The sequence below is a fragment of the Mobula hypostoma genome, chromosome 21, assembly GCF_963921235.1.
Source record: "Mobula hypostoma chromosome 21, sMobHyp1.1, whole genome shotgun sequence".
NCBI lineage: Eukaryota > Metazoa > Chordata > Chondrichthyes > Myliobatiformes > Myliobatidae > Mobula > Mobula hypostoma.
In genome coordinates this window covers 63,114,741-63,141,712 of record NC_086117.1, presented here as the reverse complement: position 1 = coordinate 63,141,712, position 26,972 = coordinate 63,114,741, and the positions used below count along the sequence as shown (strand labels likewise).

The 26,972-nt window shown below is 41.5% G+C and overlaps 1 protein-coding gene across 1 annotated transcript in view; it reads left to right on the top strand.

Moving 5' to 3' along the window:
- Positions 1–26,724, top strand: part of LOC134360067 (ubiquitin-conjugating enzyme E2 L3) — a 103,089-nt gene extending 76,365 nt beyond the window's left edge. Inside the window, exons 3-4 of the mRNA XM_063074145.1 lie at positions 16,578–16,764; positions 24,781–26,724. Coding sequence (XP_062930215.1) covers positions 16,578–16,764; positions 24,781–24,935 — 342 coding nt within the window. The 3' untranslated portion in view covers positions 24,936–26,724. The remainder of the gene's footprint in view (positions 1–16,577; positions 16,765–24,780) is intronic.
- The last annotated feature ends 248 nt before the right edge of the window (positions 26,725–26,972 follow it).

The window sequence follows — 26,972 nt, the reverse complement described above, 5'->3', positions numbered from 1 at the left end:
GCAAATACATTGTCGACTTTACAGGCTGTAACCCTTCATCAGAACTGGAAAGAAAGGGGAAGATGCCAGAATAAAAAAAATGTAGGAGAAAGAAGGACAAGCTAGAAGGTGATAGGAAAAGCCAGGTGGTTGGGGGAGGGGGAATGAAGAAAGGCTGGGAGGTGATAGATGGAAAAGATGAAGGGCTGGAGAAGGAGGAGTCTGCTTGGAAAGGAGAGTGGACCATGGAAGAAAGGGAAGGGTCTTGAAATGTCACTCCTGATCCAGATACTGAACCATCGGGATTTCTGAATTACTGGAAATTTGCTGCAGTGTTTTTGAAGACCCTCTCAGGCCACCAGGGGAGGTGATAGGTAGGTGAGGAGAAGACGTAAGAGGCCGGAGTAGGGAATAGAAGAGGGGGAAGAATTCGCTCCTATAATAGCTTTGAACATAAGATGCTTTAAGAAACTAGTCAGTGCATTGAATGTTTACACCAGATTTAGATATATTTGCATTTATATACATAAAACCCTTATAATCCAGTGTTCACAGGACTTTGACTGCTAGACTGACAAACTTTCCAGATGATATTTCCATTAATATCTCAATACACTTTTAATTTTTTTTAAATGTTACATGGGATAATAAATTTTCCAGTGAAAATCTGCTGAGTTTGAAGGACTGGGGCTTGGGGAGTTTCAGGGCAGGGTGGGAAATGTCATTCCTGAGCCATCGGGATTTCTGAATAGTTGGTTAGTGAATTATTGGAGATTTGCTGCAGTGCTTTTGAAGACCCTTTCAGGACATCTCAAAGCAAAAGGTTCAAAGGTTCATTTCTTTGCCAAGCATGTATGCAGTATACAACTCTTAAGATTCTTCTCCAGAGAGCCTCAAAACAAAGAGAAACCTTGGAAGTCAGTTCAAAGAGAAATAGCAAACTCAACCCCTCTCACACAGAAAAAAGAATGGAAACACAATCATCAACTCCCCTCCCCCCACACAAAACGTAACAAGAACATTGGTCCCAAAATCCCCTTCTCCCCACACAAAAAACTAATAAAAATGCAATATGAACGTCCCCCCCCCCCAATAATCAGCCATGATGGAATGGCAGAGAAGACTCAATGGGCCAAATGGCCTGATTCTGTTCCAATATCTTAAGCACACTCATGCTACAGGTTTCTTTTCTGGAATTTCAAGGCTCTGCTTGTATTAAACAGCATTACATAACATCTCTACTTCATATACATCCATCTGAACCTGTCAACCAATATCAGCTAGGCTTCCAGTTAGCTGAAGCCCTCTTGTCACTACTTTGACTGAGACAAGAGGTCTGATTTATTATTTCCCTCAACTCCTTCTCCACTTGACTAACCTAGATGCTATCAATCTCTGCTTTAAATATACCTAATGATTTGGCCTCCACAGGTGTCCGTGGCAGTACCACCCTCTAGCTAAAGTAATTTTTCCTCATCTCTGTTCTAAAAATACTGTGCCTGAGCCCTGTAGTCAGGCTTTTCCAGATGCCCTTACTAATCATTCTGTGGCAGTGTGAAGATGCATCTGTACTACCACTGTAGATGTAAGGCGCTCCTTTGTTCTGCTAGCCTGCAGATCACCCTTGGGCAAGGTGTAGCACCTGCTTAGCCCCCTGACCATGGGAGCAGGTGGTGGATGGTCGAATGATCAGCTGGTCATCTCTGATCATGGCTGGGGTTACCTGTCTTGTAAGGACACTGCCCAGAAGAAAGCTATGGCAAGCCACTTTGTTAGAAAAATTCGCCAAAAACAGTCATGGTCGTAGAACAACCATGATTGCCAACATCATATGACACAGCACATAACAAACGAATCATTCTGTCAGCACTCTACGTTTAAAACATGCCTTTGCCTTGATCCCCGTGTGCTTATATTCTCATTTACCATATATTCTATGTCCACTAACTTCAAATATCCATTTATCTATTCTATTATTCTGTTATGGTTCTATTATGGGTATTGGATTTACTGGGCAAGCCTGCAAGAAAATGAATCCCATGGTTGTATATGGTGAAATATATGCTTTGATAATAGATCTACTCTGAACTTAGGAGTCTGGCAGAAAATGGCCTATTTGTTTGTCACTCTGTTAGGCATGTTTACCACTGCAACTTTTAGAACAGAGATGAGGAATTTCTTTAGCCAGGGAGTGGTGAATCTGGAATTCGTTGCCACAGGTGACTGTGGAGGCCAAGACACTGGGTATATTTAAGGCAGAAATTGAGAGCTTCTTGATTAGTCAGGGCATGAAAGCTTACGGGGAGAAGACAGGAGATTGGGTCTGAGAGGGAAATGGATCAGCTATGGTGAAATGGTGAGCAGACTTGGGCCAAATGGCCTAATTCTGCTCCTATATCTTGTAGTCTTATGCAACTGAAAACTTGGTCATGGTCTTTCCATGACCATCAGTGTTCTTGGCAAATTTTTCTACAGAAGTGGTTTGCCGTTGCTGAATCTTCTGGGCAGTGTTTTTACAAGACCCCAACCATTATCATTACTCCTCAGAGATTGGCTGCTCATATGACCATCCACCACCTGCTCCGATGGCTTCATGTGATCCTGATCGGGCGGTGGGGTGGTTAGGGGGCTAAGCAGGTGCTACACATTGCCCAAGGGTGACCTGCAAGCTTGCGGAGGGAAGGCTCTCCTTAAACATCCTTTGGTAAAGACTTATCTCCACCCTGCCACCCCAGTATTTAATTATGTCATCTTTGCTGTCTCCCAGCAGAGAAATCAAATCAGTTCCATTCTCCCTCATTTTTATGTGGCAACTGATTCTCTCTCACAGCCTCTCAATCCCTCTTCTCTTCCTCAACCCCCCCAACCCCCTTTGGATCTTTTACCAATTTGTAGCACCAAGAGGCCATTTATGGCAATTTACCTGCCAGAAAGTCCTTTGGACATTAGAGACAACTGAAGCACTTGGCAGAAACTTGTAGTCACAAGGAGAACATGAAAATTCTGGATTGAACCCAGATGCCAGTCTAGGCCTCAGATTTGAATGACATGGAAATTACGTTCCTGCCGCAGCAGTGGAGTACACTACAAACATGAGCAAACTAAAATTAATATAAATATTAACATAAATCCCAATCGTGTGACTTTTCTTTCTTTAGTTGTTTTCATGCTTTTTCAAATTTATTGCTAAAGTACTGTGGATTCTGATAACATAGAAACATAGAAAACCTGCAGCATAATAGAGGCCCTTCAGCCCACAAAGTTAAGCTGAATATGTCCCTACCTTAGAAATTACTATGGTTACCCATAGCCCTCTATTTTTCTAAGCTCCAAGTACCTATCCAAAACTCTCTTCAAAGACCCTATTGTATCCACCTCCACCACCGTTGCCGGCAGCCCATTCCACGCACTCACCACACTGCGTAAAAAAAACTTACCCCTGACATCTCTTCTGTACCTACCCCCAAATACCTTAAACCTGTACCCTCTTGTGACAGCCATTTCAGCCCTGTGAAAAAACCTCTGACTATCCACACAATCAATGCCTCTCATCATCTTATACACCTCTATCAGGTCACCTCTCATCCTCTGTCGCTCCAAGGAGAAAAGGCCGAGTTCCCTCAACCTATTTTCATAAGGCATGCTCCCCAATCCAGGCAGCATCCTTGTAAATCTTCTCTGCACCCTTTCTGTGGTTTCCACATCCTTCCCGTAGTGAAGACCAGAACTGAGCACAGTACTCCAAGTGGGGTCTGACCAGAGTCCTATATAGCTACAACATTACCTCTCAGCTCCTAAATTCAATTCCACGATTGAAGGAGGCCAATATAACGTATGCCTTCTTAACCACAGAGTCAACCAGCGCAGCTGCTTTGAGTGTCCTATGGACTCGGACCCCAAGATCCCTCTGATCCTCCACACTGCCAAGATTCTTTAATACTATATTCTGCATCTGGGTTGAACTCCATCTGCCACTTCTCAGCCCAGTTTTGCGTTCTATCAATGTCCCGCTGTAACCTCTGACAGCCCTCCACACTATCCACAACACCCCCAATCTTTGTGTCATCAGCAAACTTACTAACCCATCCCTCCACTGCCTCATCCAGGTCATTTATAAAAATCACGAAGAGTAAGGGTCCCAGAAGAGATCCCTGAGGCACACCACTGGTTACCGACCTCCATGCAGAATATGACCCGTCTACAACCACTCTGCCTTCTGTGGGCAAGCCAGTTCTGGATCCACAAAGCAATGTCCCCTTGGATCCCATGCCTCTTTACTTTCTCAATAAGCCTTGCATGGGGTACCTTATCAAATTCCTTGCTGAAATCCATATACCTACTGCTCTTCCTTCATCAATGTGTTTAGTTACGTCCCCAAAAAATGCAATCAGGCTCGTAAGGCATGACCTGCCCTTGACAAAACCATGCTGACTATTCCTAATCATATACCTCTCCAAATGTTCATAAATCCTGCCTCTCAGGATATTCTCCATCAGCTTACCAACTACTGAAGTAAGACTCGCTGGTCTATAATTTCCTGGGCTATCCCATCAGTTACGTAACCGGCAACAATGAATATCAACCGAGTCAGGTTATGTAAAAACAACCAAACATTTATTAAACATGGATAAACAATAAAAAAAACAAACGAAAACCTTAACCGGAAGTTAACCGCTATGCGGCCATTCAACAAATCGCCACTCGGTACTGGTTCTCAAAACGATAAGTGCGAAAGCAGTTCTTAAAAGCGGTAAAGTCAAATACAGTTCTTAAAATGGTAAATTTGAAAGTCCAGGAGATTTATGCATTCAATTGGGAGAGACTTCTCTGGAGAAGGATTTCTTCATAGACGTGACTTTCCTGCTGGTTCTGTCCAAAGGATTCATGACGAAGGAAATAAACGGCTTAAAAGCAACTGACCTTTCTTCCGGCGAGCAAATCCTGCATGAACTGCCTTGCTCTTATGGCAGGAGTTATCTTCGATGCAGGTCACTACTTCTTCAACAAAGACTCAATAAGGTCAATCCTTTGTTAAACTGCCGAAAGTTACCAACTTTTCTTTATCCTTCAGATCCTGTACTTTGATAAAAGTCTTCACTCTCCAATACTACTGAAAAGGTACATCAACAAATCTGACAGAAATGGGTAACAACTGCCAGTCCAGCACTATTGTACCTTACAATAGAATGTAAAACTCTGTTTTAAAAATGAAACTGCGCAATAAAGCAAATGCGCAATGGAACAGAGACTCTGACTAATGTTCTAGCTGGAAAACTAACTGAGTCACCAAGGATATTCCCTTTTATACTCGTGGTGAACATGTCATCACGTGACCTCACATCGGCAGGAAAATTACATCAGGTGACCTCCAAAAGACCATTACATCATTCTCCCAAGAAAGTCACAAGATACCCTTGAGGTATGTAACACCTCCCTCAAAAAAAATTTTGGTCTCTTTAAGGAACAAAATTTTAACAATTAACAATTTACACAAAAAAAAATACAAAGGTATAAAATTTACAACATACACAATATACACAGTATTATCTTTCAGCACTTTACAAATATATAGTAGGAGTGTTACAAATGTTAAAATACCACTCCAAAAAAATTTACATTGTACATTTAACATCTCAATAGACAATCAGCGATCCCATTATCTTTACCTTTAATGTGAGTGATCAAAATATTGTACTCCTGTAACATTAAACTCCAATTTAGTAATCTTCTATTTTTGTTTCTCATCTTACTCAAAAACACTAACAGATTATGATCAGTGTAAACTATGAGTCATTTCTGAGTAGTACTAACATACACTTCAAAATGTTGTAAAGCCAAAACAAGAGATAATAGTTTCTTTTCTATTGTTGAATAATTTCTTTGATCGGCATTAAATTTCTTAGAAAAATAAGCTAACGGTCGATCAACTTCATCACCATCATATCTTGCATATCTTGCAGCTTCATCACTAGCATCTACAGCTAACAAAAATGTTTTTTTAAAGTCAGGAGATTTGAGTACAGGTTGACTACACATTATAGTTTTCAATTTATTAAATGCTTCCTAACAAGACTCTGTCCAAACAAACTTTTCATTTTTCTTCAAGAGATCAGTTAATGGAAGAGCAATACTTGCAAAATTCTTACAAAATTTTCTGTAATATTCTACCATACCCAAGAATCTTCTGAGAGTTTTCTTACCAGTGACCTGGGTGATGGGGTCCTCAATGATGGACACCGCCTTTTTGAGGCACTGCTCCTTGAATATGACCTGGATGCTACAGAGAATAGTGCCCATGATGGAGCTGCCTGAGTTAACAACTCTCTGCAACTTATTTCGATACGGTGCAATAGCACACCCCCACCCCTCACCATCAGATGGTGATGCAGCCAGTTAGAATGCTCCAGTACATCTGTAGAAATTTGCTTGTGTGTTTGGTGACATACCAAATCTCTTCAACCTCCTAGTAAAATATAGCCACTGTCATGCCTCCTTCGTAGTTGCATTGATATTTTGGGTCCAGGATATATCTTCAAAGATATTGACACCCAACTTCTGTTTTTTGACTAAGTTTGTAAATTAAAATTGAGATAAACTTGGATTATTGTTTGCAGACATTCGGTATGACGTCTAAAAGAAAAACATTTAAAATGTTCCCACAACCTATGGACTCACTTTCGGGGACTCTTAATCTCATGTTCTTGATATTTATTGCTTAATTATATTATTGTTTCTTCTTTTTGTATTTGCAGTTCATTATTTTTTGCAGTCTGGTTGAACACCATAGTATGCTAGTCATTCATTAATTCTGTTGTTGTTAATATTCTGTACATTTATTGAGTATGCCCACAAGAAAATGAACCTCAGGGTTGTATATGGTGACATATATGTACTTTGATAATAAAATTTACTTTGAACTTTGTATTGGAATACATGCATTGGTTATCTATAACTGCCAAGAAAACTTTGTGTCTTATCAACTTACATGATCATTTCTAGGAATTAAAAGAACTCACAGTTATCAGCGAGATTTTTGTCTGTAATATAACACCATCAAGACGCTCCTGTTAAAATTATGTGCTAAATATAATTCTGGATGACTTGCAGTTGTTTCCGATGCCAGTGGGAGTAGCTACTTTCTAGGGATTGCCAACTCAAGCCAGACGTAATACTTTGATTTTATTCTGCAAAGCGTAGCAGGCTGCGAGAGCCAACAACATTCAACTTGTGTGTGAGGATGACGTAACTAGATAGCCACCCAGTCACCACTGAGGACATGTCCTGACACATTCAGAATCAGAATCAGGTTTATTATCACCGGCATGTGTTGTGAAATTTGTTAACTTAGCAACACATGATATAGAAGAAGAAAAAAATAAATGTAAATGTAAATAAATAAGTAAATCAATTACAGTATATTGAATAGATTAAAAATCGGACAAAAACAGAAATAATATATACAGGTCCACAATCCCTTATCCGAAATTCTGAAATCTAGAAAGCTCCAAAACCCGAAGTTTTTCTCGTGGAGTGTGTCGTAACAAGGCTTGTTTGGTGCGCCAACAGCTGACGTCACTCAGGTGTGACGGGGCAGCACTAGCAGAGGCCACCAGATGTCAGTTGTGGCTCAGTGCTCGTACTGGTTACACATGCATCTGCTGTTCGCTGATATTTTGTGTTCACTGTTGACTTTGTGTTTAATTTCACTGTGAAAATGTCCAAAAGAGCTGCAGATACCCCTATGGGTAATAATGAGATATCATTATCAATAACGCAGAAAGTGGAGTATTGCGAAAACTTGATCGTGGTGTGTCTGTGCGGCATCTTACTGAAGAATATGGTGTCGGAACTACCACTGTATATGATTTAAAGATACAGTGAAGGATTTCGTGTCGCTAATGAGAAGATAATTATATCAAATCTCGTAACTCTCTGAAGGTGGTGTCTGAAAAGAGGCTGCTGTTCTAGTTGCATGCCATCTTGGACAATGTCTCCCATCCACTACATAATGTACTGGTTGGGCACACGAGTACATTCAGCCAGAGACTCATTCCACCGAGATGCAACACTGAGTGTCATAGGAAGTCATTCCTGCCCGTGGCCATCAAACTTTACAACTCCTCCCTTGGAGGGTGAGACACCCTGAGGCTGGTCCTGGACTTATTTCCTGGCATGATTTACATATTATTATTTAATTATTTATGGTTTTATATTGCTATATTTATACTCTGTTCTTGGTTAGTGCAACTGTAACGAAACCAAATTTCCCTTGGGATCAATAAAGTATGACTATGACTATGAACTTATGCTAAAATGTTATCGAACGAAAGTGTAAAGTTGGAGGAAGCTAACACTGAAGAAATACTGAACATTAACAATGATGCACCTGTTGTGCATTCCTTGAGTGATGGTGAAATTGCTGAAATAGTGTTAAATATAGATAAGCATGAAGGTAGTAGTGATGATGATGATAACATAGTAAACACAGGTGAAAAAATCCCCATAGACGATATGGTGAAAATGCGTGATCAGTTAATTGCTGGCCTTGAACAACATACATTTATCAGTGAGCAAGAGATTTTGGCAGTTTACTCAGTTAAAGAGTAAACTTTAATTCAGATTGCTTAGACATAAGCCTATTTTAATGAGGGAGATGACACTTGAAGAAGTGTTTAAACACGCTGTCTGTCATAGTGCTGCTTCATTACTTGAGAATCTTGTTCTTGGCCCATGAGGTTCCTGTAGAGTATTTAGCTTAGTTTGAACCTGTATATGTCCTAGAGTATTTACGTTCCACATTTATTCCAATAAGTCAATAAATAGATAGATAGATATACTTTATTAATCCCGAGGGAAATTTGGTTTTGTTACAGCCACACCGACCAAGAATAGAGCGTAAATATAGCAATACAAAAACCACCAACAATCAAACAATAAAATGCAAACTATGCCAGATGGAAATAAGTCTATTGGCTCAGGGTGTCTGACCCTCCACGGGAGGAGCTGCACATTCGATGACCACAGGCAGGAACGACCTTCCGGGCCGCCAAGTGTTGTATCACGGTGGAATGTGGCCGAAGTCCAACAGTAAAATATTCAATATCCAGTCTGCAAACACGTTCTTCGATCGTAATATGCCCCGGATTGCACCATCTGTTGTTAACCAGATCAGTAAGCACCCAACTTCTTTACGCTTACCGCTCTCAGTGCACTTCCGGTCAGGCGGAACGGTGTTACCCACCTAACTTCTCTTCTCCATAAGTCTCTGTTGTCTCGACCCGGTCCTCTTTCCTCGACTTTGTAATCCCCCTCTGCATCCTCTGTGTGTTTCCCTCCGGATTTCAGCAGGGGTGTCTGCCGCTCTGCTCGCTAAACCAACTGGCATTAGCTGGTTTCTGGAATACACAATGTCACCTTGCTTCTGTCCCGCGTGTCGGAATGTGTCCAGCAATAAAAAAGACCCAAATAAAACTCTCTCTACCAGCATGTTAGAGAGGGTGCAGCTTCAACGTGTTACCGTGAGAAAAAAAATACAAAAAAATAACGTAAATTAAAAAGTAAGAGGAAGAAAGAATAGATCAGAACGGCTGTACCAGGCTGCATGCACACTTAGTGAAAAAGAGCACGGATCGGGAAAACCCAGAAGTTCTTTCTCCAGCACTCGTTGTTTGAGCATGAACAGACTTTTTCTTCCAGTCATTATTCCCTAAACAACTATTTACATAGCATTTACTTTGTATTAGGTATTATAAGTAATCTAGATTTAAAGTATACGGGAGGATGTGTGTAGGTTCGGAGCTCCCCCGGGTCCTAAAGTCCACCTGCACTGAGACAGGTTAATTATCAATATAATTATCCATTTTATGAAATCCGAAAAATTCTGAATTCCGAAATGCAACTGGCCCCAAGGATTTCGGATAAGGTTATTGTGGACCTGTATTAAAAAAGTGAGGAGTGTTCATGAGAGTAGAGCAGTGGGCTAAGCACGCACCCTGACGTGCACCAGTGTTGATCACCAGCGAGGAGATATTATCACCAATCCACACAGGTTGTGCTATTCCAGTTAGGAAGTCGAGGATCCAATTGCAGAGGGAGGTACAGAGGTCCAGGTTCTGTAACTTATCAATCAGAGTTGTGGGGATGATGGTGCTAAATGCTGAGCTATGGTTGATGAACAGCATCCTGACATAGGTGTTTGTATTGTCCAGATGGTCTAAAGCTGTGTGAAGAGCCATTGAGATTGCGTCTGCTGTTGACCTATTGTGGCGATAGGAAAACTGCAGTGGGTCCAGGTCCTTGCTGAGGCAAAAGTTCCAGCCTAGTTATGACCAACCTCTCGAAGCATTTCATCACTGTAGATGTGAGCGCTACTGGGCAATAGTCATTAGGCCTGCTCACATTATTCTTCTTAGGCACTGGTATAATTGTTGCCTTTTTGAAGCAAGTGGGAACCTCTGCCCGTAGCAGAGAGAGGCTGAAAATGTCCTTGAATACTCCCACCAGTTGGTTGGCAAAAGTTTTCAGAGTCTTACCCGGTACTCTATCAGGACCTTCTGCCTAGTAAGGGTTCACCTTCTTTAAAGACAACCTAACATCAGCCTCCGGGATAGAGATCATAGGGTCCAGGTGCAGCAGGGATCTTCACATCTGCGGTTATATTCTCCCTTTCAAAGTGGGTGTAGAAGGTGTTGAATTCATCCGGGGAGCATCGCTGCCATTCACGCTTTTGGGTTTCACTTTGTAGAAAGTAATGTCTTGCAAACCCTGCCAGGGTTGTTGTGCATCCGATGTCGCCTCTAGTCTCATTTGAAATTGTCTCTTTGCCCTTGAAATAACCCTCCAAAAGTCATACCTGGTTTTCTGGTACAGACCTGGATTGCCAGACTTGAATGCCACAGATTCAGCTACACGGAATGGAAGCCATCTTAATTATTCAGCTCAGTGTTCATTATCTGCAGGCTCCACTGATTCAAAATCACCCAAGATAACAACAAAAAAAAAGGAGAGACCAGAAACACATCATAAAGTGAACTACAGAGTCCAATCCACAAACTGTGTCAATTTAACCTTGCCCAAGATCCGACAGCATCAATGGGGGGTGGGCATGCAGCCCTACTTAAGCATGCACAAATCTTTGCAGTCAGCCATGGTTTCTGGTTGCCCTGGCAGTGTAGAGTTTAATCATGGTAACGCCCTCAATGCGTTTTCCTATGTAGCCAGTCACCGATCCCACATATTCATCAATATTGATGTGATGATCATAGATAGCCACCTCCCTGAATATGCTCCAGTCCGTGATTTTGAAGCTGTCCTGCAGTGTTGAGGTGGCAGCTTCTGGCCAGGTCCTGGAATAGTGTCTTGAAGCCACCTTTCTGTCAGGATGAGTGTTCAACAGTCTCTCATCTGCTGCTGGTTCAGGCACAGGTAATCCAGTTTAGTTTCCAGCAATCGGACGTAAGCGAGTACGGTAGAATCAACAGGGATCTGCCTTAAGTCTAGCTTTACCATGCTTCTCTGAGTGCACTGCTTCCGACAGCCACTTCCCCAAGTAGTCATAGTAGAGTGAGAGCCCACTCCCCATGTTAGTCCGTAACTGTGCAGTACTTCATTATTACCCTCACACGTTGTAGTGTTCTTAATATTCAGCACTGTCTTAATAATCTTTGCTCATAAAAAAGGCAAATAGGACAATAAATTTCACCTTTGGTTGGAGCCGGAGCACAGAATCCACCTTGCATGTTGCCAGCTCCTAGACTAGAGGATAGAGGATTAGGATGAAAGGGGAGAGATTTAATAGGAACTTGGAGGGCATCTTTTTCACCCAGAGTTTGGTCAGTGTATGGAAGGAGCTGCCTGAGAAAGTGATTGAGGCAAGTACTTTAACATTTAAAAGGGACCTGGACAGAATACACGGATAGGAAAGACTTAGAGCAGGGTTTCCCAACCTTTTTAATGCCATGGACCTAATACCATTAAGCAGGGGGTCTGTGGACCCTAGGTTTAGAGGGATTTGGGCCAAAAGAAGGCAGATAGGATTAGCTTAGAATGGGAATCATGATAGGTACGGGCCAGTTGGAAAGAAGGGCCTGTTTCTGTGCTGTCTAACTCTGGGACTCTACAATCGTCTGCTTACAGCTGCTTTCAAAATAACAAATTGGTGAAGGTCGAATTTGTAATGGAAGAGTCATTGCCAAAACTTGTAGAATTGTCAGGCTTGATACTTTCTGAAACTTTGCAAGTTATTGTGAGAGGTGAAAGCAATATGAGTCATTCATCCTCTGGAACACAAACAACCAAAATGGATGTTTTTGCCGTGTGGTTATAATGAAAGGAAATGCAGTGCTCTCTCACCCAACAATCACTAAGTGATGTTATTAACTCAATCCAGTCAGTTCCTCTCACTAACTAATATTGATTTTAGAATTAGTACCGACAATGACATTGGGCATCTTTCCTTTGCTCTCTGAGATGGTGCCTTGTCCATTGTATATCCATCTGAGAGATCAGATGTGGCTCCGATCGTGTTATCTGAGTGAAGGCATCTCCAAGTGTGTAATGCTACTGTGATACTCCCTGTCGGCTAAAATTTTTGTGCTAAACCCTTCTGATGTTGGTAAGAGTGCTACCATCTGTAGTACGACTGACACTGATCCTCTGCACAAGGGGGTACTGAATCATTCTCACTGATATATTTCCATTCTCACTGATATATTTTCTATTCCAATATCTTGAACTAGGTCAAACATAGAACAGTACAGCACGGGAACAGGCCCTTTGGTCCACAATGTTGTGCTGAACCAATTAAATTAGTAATTTAATGGCTAGCTAAACTAATCTCTTCTGCCTACAAAATGTCCACATCCTTTCATGTGTTTTATCTAAACATCTCTTTAAAAATCCCTAATGTTTCTGCCTCTACCACCACCCTAGACAGCACATTCCAGGCACCCACTACTCTCTGTAAAAAAAAAATAATAATAATAATTGGCCTTCACATCTCATTTGAAATTACCCCCTTTCACCTTAAATGCATGCCTGCTGGTTAAAACCAGCATTTCAACCCTAGGAAAAAGGTACTGTCTGTCCTCTCTATCTGTGCCTCTCATACTCTTATAAACCTCTATCAGATCTCCTTTCAGCCAACACCGCTCCAGAGGAAACAACCTAAGTTTGTTCCAGACTTTCTTCATATTACATGCTCTCTAATTCAGGCAGCATCCTGATAAACCTGTTCTTCACCCTCTCCAAAACCTCAGCATAATGGGGTGACCAGAATTGTGTGCAATACCAGGTATATGAACATTTGGGATTACATCATTAGCAAAATCCAAGATGAGCTAGAGTTATGGCTTTGCCTCTTTGGAGATGTTATGTTGTAAGTTTAATAAACACTTATTAGATTGCCTTAACTCAGTAGATGCTCTTCTAGACCATTGCACAGTTCCCTTGAGAACAAGAAAACCCGCCGGCATATACCTCACCAATATTATAATGCATTTTAATGGATTGTTACTCACTAATGGAGATAGTAATCAAATGAAGTTAGCAAGGCATACCAATAGGCAGTTGGTAAATATGGATGTGAAAAATCTTGATGGATTTTACAGGCATTAATTGTTTGCCTGCAATATCCATCTTAAGCTTTTCATTTGGCTCACGAGAGTCTTCCATAAGCAAGATTATTATCACCAACCTAGCAACAAAGCCTTACTAGCTTTGGCCTTTGAAGTCCTTGATTCATGTATTCTTTTGTAATTGTGAGGATTCTTGATCTTCAATGTTATTTCAATGAAGATTTCAAAGCAAAGACAGTAGTATCTACATCTCTTAGCAATATTTGTTCATTGTGTTTCTCTTTGATAAAGCAGTAAACCAGGTTGGAATTTATTAAGTCATTTTGAACTCCTGGGTCTTTGATTAAGAGAGTTACCTCAGATGTTCAGAATCAGATTCAATATTGCTGGTGTATGTTGCAAAATATGTTGTTTTGTGGCAGCAGTACAGTGAAATATATACTTAAAAACAAAATTACTTGAGAAATATATAAAAAAAATTAAACAAGTAATGCAAAAAGAGAGCATTGGCCTTCATCAGTCATGGGATTGAGTTTAGGAGCCGAGAGTAATGTTGCAGCTATATAGGACCCTGGTCAGACCCCACTTGGAGTACGGTGCTCAGTTCTGGTCACCTCACTACTGGAAGGATGTGGAAACCATAGAAACAGTGCAGAGGACATTTACGAGGATGTTGCCTGGATTGGGGAGCATGCCTTATGAGAGTGGGTTGAGTGAACTTGGCCTTTTTCCTTGGAGCGATGGAGAATGAGAGGTGACCTGATAGAGGTGTATAAGATGATGAGAGGCATTGATCGTGTGGATAGTCAGAGGCTTTCCCCCAAGGCTGAAATGGCTAACGCGAGAGGGCACAGTTTTAAGGTGCTTGGAAGTAGGTACAGAGGAAATGTCAGGGTAAGTTTTTTACGCAGAGAGTGGAATGGGCTGCCAACAACGGTGGTGGAGGCGGATACGCTAGTCTTTTAAGAGAGTCCTGGACAGGTACACGGAGCTCAGAAAAATAGAGGGCTATGGGTCACCCTAGGTAATTTCTTAGGTAAGGATACATTCGGCATAGCTTTGTGGGCCAAAGGGCCTGTATTGTGCTGTAGGTTTTTGATGTTTCTAAACCTTCACTCTTTTTGGCCTTCATAGATACCTACTGGGGATCTGCAAGCAATTCTTGCTGCTGCGTTCACGAACATTTTTTGTGTGTGTTGCTTGAATTTCCAGCATCTGCAGATTTCCTCGTGTTTGTGCAAGCAATTCTTGTTTGTATTACAATGAAAAGGACGTGGGAGTCCTTGTGCAGGATTCTCTAAAGGTTCATTTGCAGATTGAGTCAGTGGTGAGGAAGGCAAAACCAATGTTAGTATTCATTTCAAGAGGACTAGAATATAAAAGCAAGGATGTAATGTTGAGGCTTTATAAAGTATTGCTGAGAGCTCACTTGGAGCATTGTGCATAGTTATTGGCCCCTTATCTAAGAAAAGATGTGCTGACATTGGAGAGGATTTAAAGAGCTTCATGAAAATGATTCCAGGGTTGAAAGGATTATCATATGAGGAGTGTTTGATAGCTCTGGGCCTGTACTCACTGGAATTCAGAAGGATGGAAGGGAGGGGATTTCACTGTAACCTGATGAGAGGCATTGATCGTGTTGATAAGGGAGACTGTTTCCCAGGGCTGAAATGGCTAACATGAGGTGCTTGGCAATAGGTACCGAGGGGACATCAGGGGTAAATTTTTCACACAGAGTGGTGGGTGCGTGGAATGCACTGCCGGTGACGGTGGTGGAAGCGGATACAGTAGGGTTTTTTAAGAGCCTCTTAGATAGATACATGGAACTTAGAAAAATAGAGCACTATGCACTAGGGAAATTCTAGGCAGTTTCTGGAGTAGGTTATGTGGTTGGCACAATGTTGTGGGCCAAAGGGCCTGTAACATGCTGTAAATTTCTATGTTCTGTGAAACCTATTGAAAGGCCTCGGTAGAGTGGAACTGGAGAGGATGTTTCCTACAGTGGAGGACTCTAGGACCAGAAGACAGAGCCTCACAGAGTAGAGAGATATCCTATTAGAATGAAGACGAGAAGGAATTTGTTAGCTAGAGAGTGGTGATTCTGTGGAAACCGTTGCCACGGGCAGCTGTAGAGGCCAAGTCAGTGGGTATATTCAAGACAGAGCTTGATAGACTCTTGATTAGTTAGCTTATGAAGGGATACGAGGAGAAGGCAGGAGATTGGGGCCAAGTGGGAAATGAATCTGCCTTGATGAAATGACTCGATGGACCAAATGGCCTGATTCTGCTCCTATATCTTGGAAAATATTTAATGGGCAACACAGAAGTTCCAGAATGGCCATCTTGCAATTAAAAAAATATATAGTTTACGTATTTGTGTTTGAATACATTACCACTGAAAACTGTAATATGAAACAGTACAGCCCAGCAAAGACTCTTCACCTCGGAGTGTCATGCCAAATATCTAATCTACTCCAAGATCAATCTAATCTTTCCTTCCCTCACAGCCCTCTGTTTTTCTTTCATCTATGTGCCTGTCAAAGAGACTCTTAAATATCCCCAGTGTATCTACCCACTATCCTTGGTAGCACCTAATACTGTGTTTAAAAAAAAATCTGCTGATAACATCCCCCCTATACTTTCCTTCAGTCACCTTAAAATAAGGTATTAGCCATGGCAGATGTGACACACCTACTTATTCTGGCTTCTTTCTCCCTTCCTTTCCAGTCCTGATGAAGGGTGTCGGCCCAAAATGTCAACTACTTTTTCATTTCCGTAGATGCTGCCTGACCTGATTTCTCCCAGTGTTTTGTGTGTGTTGCTCTTGTATGCGATTTGGCTGGTTTTAAACCTCAAGTATCATGGTATCTTAAAAGGTTTGGGTTATTGGTAATGTTTCTATAGAGGAAATTCCTGAATATGGAATTTAATTCAGTTCTGCTTATTTGGTTAAGATGTTTATTCTCTAAGCAGTACCACTCAGTGATTTTTCCAACGTATTAAAATGCTCCTCTTCTCTCCTAGGATAACCCTCCGTATGACAAAGGGGCTTTCAGGATTGAAATAAGCTTTCCATCAGAATACCCTTTCAAACCACCTAAAATTACATTCAAGACAAAGATCTATCATCCCAACATCGATGAAAAAGGACAAGTTTGTCTCCCAGTCATTAGTGCAGAAAACTGGAAACCAGCAACCAAAACTGACCAAGGTGAGAGAAGGTTAACAGGGCAAATTAATCCTGTTTCAGTCTTGCTTGTTTTTCCTTGATCTGGCTCCATTACAGTTACAAATAACAGTGTTTGCCGGAACTTTCCTGATTCTAAATGGAGAAATGGAAATAATGACAATGTGTTCAAATCAGGCAGCTTTGCGCATAATCTCACCTGCCCATGATCTCCCTGCACTGCCCCTCCCCCTTCTCTTTCTTCCATGATCTTCTATCCTCTCCTCTCCTATCAGATTCTGCCTTCTCCAGCCCTTTATCTTTTCCACCAGTGGCAACGGTGGTGGAGGCGGATATGATAGGGTCTTTCAAGAGCTTTAAAAAATGGAGCTTAGATAAATAGAGGGCTATGAGTAACCCTAGGTAATTTCTAGGTACATGTTTGGCACAGCATTGTGGGCTGAAGGGCCTGTATTGTGCCATAGTTTATCTATGTTCTATGATCAATCAACTTCCCAGCTGTTTACCTCTACCCCTCCCCTTTCCTGGTTTCTCCTATCACCTGCCACCCTGTACTACTTCCTCCCTTCTCCCCACCTTCTTATTCTGACTCCTCATTCTTTCCAGTCCTGATGAAGGGTCTTGGCCCGAAATGTCTCCTTTCCATAGATGTTGCCTGACCTGCTGAGTACCTCCAGCATTTTGTGTGTGTATAGCTTTACATACAGAAAAGGTTTTATCTTGTCATTGAAACAATTGATCTTGTGCGTGCATTCTGATCAGTGGAAGTCCAGCATTCACTGACAGGACCAGGAGGTAGAATTGGCCATTTTTGCATTGCTGTTGTACTCCACAGGGAGTCCACCATCAGATCTTAGTTCAGTTGCTGTTGCTTATAGTTATACTGGATGATCACCCCTTCAATCTTGTGGCAAGGCTTATGATTAGTCTGCCTGTTGGGAGAATGACCTCGCTTCAGAGAGGTCCCAGATCTAGTACGCACACACCTGCCTGCCAGTGTTAAGCCCTGTAAGATAGTAGACAGTAGGCAGTCTTAAATGACTTGAGGCTCATGGTGGGGTTAGAGCTGCTGTTCATATGTAGCATGTTGCCATGCCAACTGGGCTGTCAGGACCTTGCTCAAAGTTTGCCCCGTGCTTGCCCTTACCTGATCTGGATGTTGATGCTCTCCACATTCCAGCAGCATTCAGAGGCAAGATGAGGATAGTGACTCCATCTCAGCCAGGCACCCTACTTTGAAACAATGATTACCTTGGACCCTGCTGACAATGTTTGAGCAGGGTCCAAGGTAACAATGATTTTTGAAGGATATTGTAGTGAATACACCAAGGAAAAGGTAAGTTGATATTGCTCTTTGGTTTAGTTCAATATTAATATTTTTTCTGGTACACTTAATTGGCTTTATTCAGGACTTCCTTCATCGTGTCAGTAGCTTCCTCTCAGTTTTCACTGCTGTCAGTCACTCAAGTCCTGGGTGGAGACTCGGAAATACCATCCAACGCAGATGTAGAAGGATACTTCATTACTGATTCAATAACAGTTTTGTTTTACCAGTCAGGGCCATTAGCCCTGAGCTGAACCCCTGAGCCTGGAGGGACAATGGGCCACTTCTAGTCTGACCTCTACCCTTCGACCTGTTTGATGGAGGAACTCATGAGGTCAGGCAGCATCTATGAAAGGAAATGAATAGTCGATGTTTCAGATCAGGAAGCTTCATCAGAATAGTTTAAATGTCAGACTTTTAAGATCTTATAATGAGTGGATTTTTTTTTTACAAGTGGCAGAGTTCATCCTCACCTTTGCTAGTTGTGGGCCTACAAATTCCTGGGTCCCATAACATTTGTAAATTTGTCACTCCAAAAATTTCACAACATATGTCTGTGGTTGAGTGGCAGGGTGGAGATGCATCTCTCTTGGGCAAGGTATAGCACCTTCTTGGCTTCCCCCAATCAGGATCATGTGAAGCCATGGGAGCAGATGGTAGATGGTTGTGTGAGCAGCTGGTACATATCACAGGTCCCGGTTATGCGACTATTGGCGCCAGTGTTCAATACTCTGAAGAGTATTGATAATGGCTGGGGTCACCCATCTTTAAAGACACTGCCCAGAAGAAGGCAATGGCAAACCACTTCTGTAGAAAATTTTGACAAGAACAATCATGGTCTTGGAAAAAGACTATGATCGCCCACGTCATATGACACGGTACATAATTATGATGTCGTATAAAGATGATGTCAGTGATAATAAATCTGATTCTTGAGTCGTAGAGAAGTACAGCACAGAAACAGGACCTTTGGCCTGTCTAGTCTGTGCTGAACCATTTAAACTGCTTACTCTAATTGACCTGCACTTGGGGCCATAACCCTCCATACCCCCGACCATCCATGTGCCTATTCAAACTTTGCTTAAACATTGAAATCGAGATTGCATCCACCATTTACATTGGCAGCTCATTCCACACTAACAGCCCTCTGAGTGAAGAAGTTTCCCCTCATGTCCCCCTTAAACATTTCAACTCAATTCATGACCTCTGGTTGTAGTCCGAACCAAACTCAGTGGAAAAAGCCTGCTTGCATTTACTCTATCTATACCCTTATAATTTTGTATACCTTATCAAATCTCTCAATCTTCTACATTCCAAGGAATGAAGTCCTAATCTGTTCAGTCTTTCCATATAACTCAGGTCCTCCAGACCCGACAACATCCTTGTAAATTTTCTCTGGTACTCCTTCAAACTTATTTACATCTTTTCTGTAGGTAGTTAGGATAAGAAATCACTTGATGGAAGTAGTTGGCATTTCCCCTACAGTAGCTACACAGTATAAAATCAGGAAGGGTGCTGCAATGGTCATGGGTGATTTTAATCGTCATAACACAAGAAATGAGAGCAGGAGTAGGCCATCATTCATTAAGATCGTGGCTGATCTGGACTCAGCTCCACCAACCTGCCTATTCCCCTTAAATCTTCATTCCCCTTCTAGGCAAAAATCTATCTAACCATATCTTAAATATATTTAATAGAGTTGTCTCTATTGCTTCTCTGGGCAGATAATTCCACAGATTTACCACTCTATGGGGAAAAAACAGTTCCTCTTCATCTGCTACTGAAATCTACTCCCCTGAATCTTGAGAGGCTAGTACTAGTCTCACCTACCAATGGACACAACTTTCCCATCTCTCTCGTGCATCTTTCATAATATTGTGTTTCTATATTCTCATTCTTCTGAATTCCAGCAAGTATAGTCCCAAAGACTCATTTTTTCCTCATAGTTTAACCCCTCATCTCCTGAACCAGCTTGGTGATCTACTCTCCTCTGCTGTTCTCAGGTGAAGAGACCAGAACGTCATGCATTACTCCAGGTACTGGTAATGCACACAGTTCATGTCTCCTTACATGAGAAAAGATAGACTGGCTTTTCCCAGTGAGTAGTGAATCCATGAAAATGTAGTTTTGGTCTCCTTACTTGTTGTAGCATAGCCTCCCTACTCTTAAATTCAATCCCTCACCATTTAAATAATAATTTTTTCATCTATTTACCAACATTACCAACCTCTCTGGTAGACTATTGCCCACTCAATTAACCTATCTATATCTTTCTGAACAAGTTCAGATACACTGCACTTGATTCCTCCTATGTCATTAATGTACTGTACATCTTGAATGGTTGCAGGCCCAGCACCGACCCCCTACAGCACTTGCTCACTATTTATTGGCAACCAGAAAAACGCCTACATATCCCAACTCTCAGCCTTCTGTTGGTTCACAAATCTCCTATCAATTACCCCCTATGTAACGACCAGTGAAGTTAAATTAGCAACAGTCACCTTGAGATCAAGTTTATCATGTATTGAGATTGTTTTATTGAGAGATCAACCAGGGAGTGGACTGTTACCTAATGTGACAGGATTATTTAATGATCTCCAGTACAGTTTATGTTGCAACTTTATAAAACTCTGGTTAGGCCACATCTGGAGTATTTCATACAGTTCCGGGTTGCCCCACTGTAGGAAGGATGTTGAGGCTTTGGAGAGGATGCAGAAGAGGTTTACCAGGATGCTGCCTGGTTTAGAGGGCATGTACTATCGTGAGAGGCTGGATAAACTTGGGTTGTTTTTTCTGGAGTGCCGGAGGCTGAGGGAAGATCAGATAGAGGTTTTCAAGATTATGAGAAGCATAGATAGACAGGATCTGTTTCCCAGGGTGGAAATGTCTAAACCCAGAGGGCATGCGTTGAAGTTGAGAGGGGATAGGTTTCAGGGGGGTGTGAGGGGCAAGTTTTTTACTCAGAGAGTCGTGGATGCCTGGAAGGTGCTGCCAGTATGGTGGTAGAGGCAAATACATTAGAGACATTTAAGAGACGTTCAGAGAGGCATGTGGATGTGCGGAAGATGGAGGGATATGGACATGGTGTAAGTGGGCAAAATTAGTGTTTGGGTGTTTTTGATTTGCTTTTTGGTTGATTCAGCACAATGAAGGCTGAAGGACCTGTTCCTGTGCTGTTCTAAAAGTTCCTCTGGGGCAGAGTGATCATAGCATGGTAGGATTTCAAATTTACAAGAAATTTTTAAGAAATTTAAGTCTGCAACGCTGATGTAAATGCAGATGAAGGTAATTATAAGGGTTGAGAGCAGTTTTATGGATTTAAGGATAAAATGGTATAGAACATAGAAATTTACAGCGCATTACAGGCCCTTTGGCCCACAATGTTGTGCAAACCATGTAACCTACTCTGGAAACCGCCTTGAATTTCCCCAGCACAGAGCCCTCTTGTTTTTCTAAGCTCCATGTAGCTAAGAGGCTCTAAAAAGACTATTGTATTGGCTTCCACCTCCACTGTTGGCAGTGCACTCCACGTACCCACCACTCTGTGTGTGGAAAAACCTACCTCTGGCATCCCCTCGGTACCTATTTCCAAGCACATTAAAACTATGCCCCCTTGTGTTAGCAATTTGAGCCCTGGGGAAAAGCGTCTGGCTATCCAGATTAATGCCCCTCGTCATTTTATACACTTCTATCAGATCACCACTCATCCTCCATCGCTCCAAGGAGAAAAGGCCAAGTACATTCAATCTATTCTCATAAGGTACACCCTCCAATCGAGGCAACATCCTTGTAAGTCTCCTCTGTGCTCTCTCTATAGTATCGACATCATTCCTGTGGTGAGGTGACCAGAACTGAACACAGTACTCCAAATAGGGTCTGTCGAAGGTCTTATATAGCTGTAACATTTCCTCACGGCTCTTGAACTCAGTCCCACTGTTGATGAAAGCCAAAGCACCATACGCCTTCTCAACAGCACTCCCAACCTGCACAACAACTTTGAGTGTCCGATCGACACGGATCCCAAGATCTCTCAGATCTCACTGCCAAGAGTCTTCCCATTTATTTTATATTCTGTCTTCAAGTTAGACCTACCAAAATGAACCACTTCACACTTATCTGGGTTGAAGTCCATCTGCCACTTCTCAGCCCAGTTCTGCATCTATCAATGTCCCTCTGTAATGTTTGACTACATTCCAGAATATCCACAACACCCCCAACCTTTGTGTCATCAAAAAGCTTACTAACCCACCCTTCTACTTCTTCACTCAGGTCATTTAAAAAATCACAGAGGGCTCCCAGGTCCTTCTGCACCTCTGAGTTTTGAATTTTCTACCCATTTAGAAAATAGTCTGCATCTTTATTCCTTGTCTCAAAGTGCATGACCATACACCTCCTTACACTTTATTCCATCTGCCACTTCTTTGCCCATTCTCCTAATCTGTCCAAGTCCTTCTGCAACCTCCCTGCTTCTTCAGTTCTATCCACTATCTTCATATCATACGCTAACTTGGCCACAAAGCCATCAATTCTGTCATCAAAATAATGGGTATTTAATGTAAAAAGAACCAATCACAACATAAACCACTAGTCACCACAACCAACAAGAAAAGGCTTTGCCTCCTGCCAAGCAGCTAGTATCTTTCCTTTAGTACTTTGGGCTCTTATTTTGTTAAGCTATCTCGTATGCAGCACTTTGTCAACGGCTTCTGAAAATCATCCACCTATTTTCCTTTGTCTATTCTGCTTGTTATTTCTTCAAAGAATTCCAACAGATTTGTCAAGTATGATTTCCCCTTAAGGAAGCCATGCTGACTTTGGCCTATTTTGTCATATAGTAGCCTGAAACATCATCCTTAATAATCAACTCCAACATCTTCTAACATCTTCCCAACCATTGAGGTCAGGCTAACTGGCCTATAATTTCCTACCTTCTGCCTCCCTGTCCAGTCCTCCGGAACCAAGAATCTAGTGATTCTTGAAGATCTTGAACAAAAGACCAGAATCAAGAGGTTCCTCCTATTCCTGTTTCATACTTAATCCTAGAACAATTATGCTCTTTTGGTAAAGGAAGTTTTGTTGGATTTGAAGATGTGCACAGAGTAAACTTAAATAGCCAGTAAATTTTGATTATTTCTGGACTGACCATGCAGTGGAAATGATAAAAAAAAAACAGCTTTGAAATGTCATCATAAACATGCAAAGTTCTGCAGATCCTGGAGTTCTGGGTGTGGGGTGTACTGTTTTATACTTCACAGAAGAAGTAAAATTATTTCAAAAGATGCAACTGATAAGTGGTTGGGTAGCCTCCGGCCTTATGGCATGAATATCAATTTCTCCTTCCAGTTAAAAAGAAAAATTCTCCTTCCTCTGTTCTTCTTCTGCTCCCCAGAGATGTTGAATTCTTCCAGCATTCTGTGTGTGTTTCTCTGGACTTCCAGCATCTGCCAACTACTCATGTTTGTGATCCATCTCCTTTTTAAACTGGTGCACCTGTGATTCAGTACCCACTTATGCTAAAAGGGTTCCAATGAATTGCTGAATAATTCCTTTTGCATTACAAATTGACTGTAGTCATTTACCAAGTTCCCACTCACTACCTGAGATCTTTCACTCTTCTTTCAAAAAAAATGGAAAATTCCTTTTCATGGGTGACCCCTCAACTGACTTTTCAACTAAAACAGAATTCATATCATCTTTATAAACGTAAGTTTTCCATGAGTAGTAATGTACTCTGATTTTAATGACCACCGTGCCATTCTCACCCATTCTGCTATGCAGACTTATCTGAGAACTGGGTTCATTTCCCGTCGCTGCCCATAAGAGATTTGTATGTTCTCCCCATGACCACGTTGGTTTCTTCGAGTGCTCTGGTTTCCTCCCACAGTCTAAAGACCTACTGGTTGGTAGGTTAAAGGGTCATTGTAAGTTCCGCAGTGACTAGGCTCGATTTAATCAGGGGATTGCTGGGCAGCGTGGCTCGAAGGGCCGGAAGAGCCTATTTCGCGCTGTATCTCAATCAATAAACAAACTGGAAATTGGACCTTAAGTTGACATTCCAAAGTGTGTAAATAGCCTAGTATTGTTTTGGATCATTTAATTAGTCAGCTGCCATTAAAGATGCCTTTAAACTGGAAAGAGTTGAGAGGAGAAATATGAGGATGGTGTTGGGCCTGGAGGCACCAAGAGGTTGAGCAGTTGGTACTTTATAGAAGAATAAGGGATGATATAGAGATGTGTGAAATCGTCATGAGGTGAATAAACTCAGTCTGTTTCCTACAAATGGGGAACTAAGACCTTGTTCAAGTCAAATTCAGTGTCATCTGACTGTGCATATACACAAGCAAACAAAACAACATTCCTCCAGTGCACAGTGTAACCACACAACATATATCACACACAGGACATAAACTCCCTTCCTTTCCAGTGCTGAAGAAGGGTCTCGTCTGAAGCATCGACTGTTTATTCATTTCCATAGATGCTGCCTGAGCTGCTGCGATCCTGCAGCATTTTGAAATATCAACCAGAAACATTATATCTTTCCCTCTCTGCATATTGGCTGACCGGCTCACCATTTAAATCAATATGTTCTTATTTCATGAACGATAGGTTTGAAGATTGTTTCAGGAAAATTGTCATCTTTTCAGTTTTTTTCTGTCTGTGATTTGAGTACTTTTCAAATCTGCATTTTAACGCTCTTTATTTTGTTTTGCTTGCAGTTATCCAGTCACTCATTGCACTTGTCAATGACCCACAGCCCGAGCATCCTCTAAGAGCTGACCTAGCTGAAGAATACTCTAAGGACCGTAAAAAATTCTTTAAGAACGCTGAAGAGTTTACTAAGAAATATGCAGAAAAACGACCAGTGGACTAAGACTTCTGTCAAGCTGCCTTTCTGACCATCAGATTCTGGGCAGTACATTTCAACAACACCATCCAACAGGACTCTGAACACGTGCAAGTGTCACCTTTGGTGTTAACTTGTGGCTGTTACTAACTTTCTACAGTTTTCATATAATCAGAAGTGGTTTAGATAATGACTGTTCAGATGGGATTAAAACTTTAAATAAGACAGTCTAGTTCTGCTTTCTAGTTTAAAAACACAAAATCACTGCTTAGTAAACAACTTTTCTCTCTCAATTCCACAAGTTCTTTTAACAGATGGTGTTCTGTTCTTGAGCTTAACAAATAGTTTTTTTGTTTTCCTTCAAATCCATGTTTCCCTTTATTGCCTTTGCTTTTCTCTTTCAATAAAAATTACATTATCCAAACCAATCTCTCAGTGAAGAATGACAAAGTCCTGAAGGAGGTGGGCAAGTGTTTACTTTTCTCTTTAATTTTGAATGTTCTGCAAGTGGACCCTGGCCTACAATGTATTTAGAAGCTGGGAAGGGGAAATGCTAACATTGCCATCGAGAGTAAATCAGCTTATTCCAATGTAATTTAGCTCTGTTACTATACAGTAATGTTGACAAAATAGGAATGTTTTGGATTAATTTTTTTTAAGTGTTTTTTTACACCCATTCCTTGGTTACCTCTGAATTAACTGGCTTTCAGAGGATTTATCCCTGGCGTAGGTTGTCAGGCAATGACCCTATACATTGGCCACTGTCCACATTGCCTTGAGCTTCCGCATCCATGCAGATGCTGACAAGTTGCATGTACAGTGAGGAGACTCAAAATGGTAATGTTTTAAACCAGCATCAAGCTGTTTGCAGTTTGGTGGTCTGTATTAATCAACCGAGAATTCAAAATTAGCTGTAGGAATTTGCATGAAGTGATTACATAGGCAGGCCGAATCCCCTGTATTCTCCTTCTGGCCACTGTTTAGATCTTTGTGTGCTGTGACTCAGGCATTTGATTCCCCCTGTTGGTTGATTTTTGCTCATTTAACAAGATTCAGATACTGTCTGTGCACCTGTGGAATAGATCCTGCACAATCTGCTTCACTAGTTTAGGAATGGTGTTACCTCAACTTAGCATTTGTAGAGATGGTTGATCTTTTTTTTTTAAAAAACCTTGCATCCAGCTTGGCTCAGTTTTGGGGAAATTTGAGCCAAACCTCCACGCTCCTTCCATGCTGATTTTTGGCTCCAGAAAATATGTTTGCGTCTAATTCATTCAGTAGAGAGGTAAAAGTATTTGACATCACAGCGTTGTTCTACGAGTAAAGGTCTGGGGTGTTTAATTTCAGGGCTTTGTCACACTTACAATTTCAATCATCTTGTAACTTGAGGTGAAAATGCCTATTTCTATCCTGTCTTAGATAGCCTGATTACTGGGTGGAAACTCGCACTGGGCAGGGCAGTGTTGCCCACAGCAAATCATCTCTTGCTCATTATCCATTTTGTTTTTCCCTCAAACATATTTCCATGCTTTAATCTGGGAAAGAATAGAAAATAAATTGAAATTGGAACTTAAGGGTAAAGGTATTTGGAAAAAGTATTTACACTGCTGAAATGTAAGTAAGTGGAGGTTAGTCAAAGTATGTCATTTGGGCTTATATTTTAACCACTGAAGCTCTGAAATTGTATCCTGTTTTGACTCGTGTACGCTGTTAAACCTGCAGGTACTCTCTGTACAATGGTAGCAACCGCCCTCTCAACTTAAGTACCCCGAATCATTTTTTTAAGCGGTCAATATTAAAATTAGTCTGGATAAAGCTTAATTGTCTCAATTGGGTTTGTCTTGAAAATTGTGAATGAAACTGGATCTGACAAACTTCCGGGCACTTTGGGATTCAAATAAAACTTCATGCGGTTTATTACTCTTCATGCGGTGTGTGCTGGAAATCTGAGCACACTGTTTCTCTCTACCTCCCACTTCCTTCTCTCTTCTCTCACTCATTGGGATGAAGTTGTGAGACGTTGGTGAGGCATAATTTGGAGTATTGTAAGCAGTTCTGGTCACC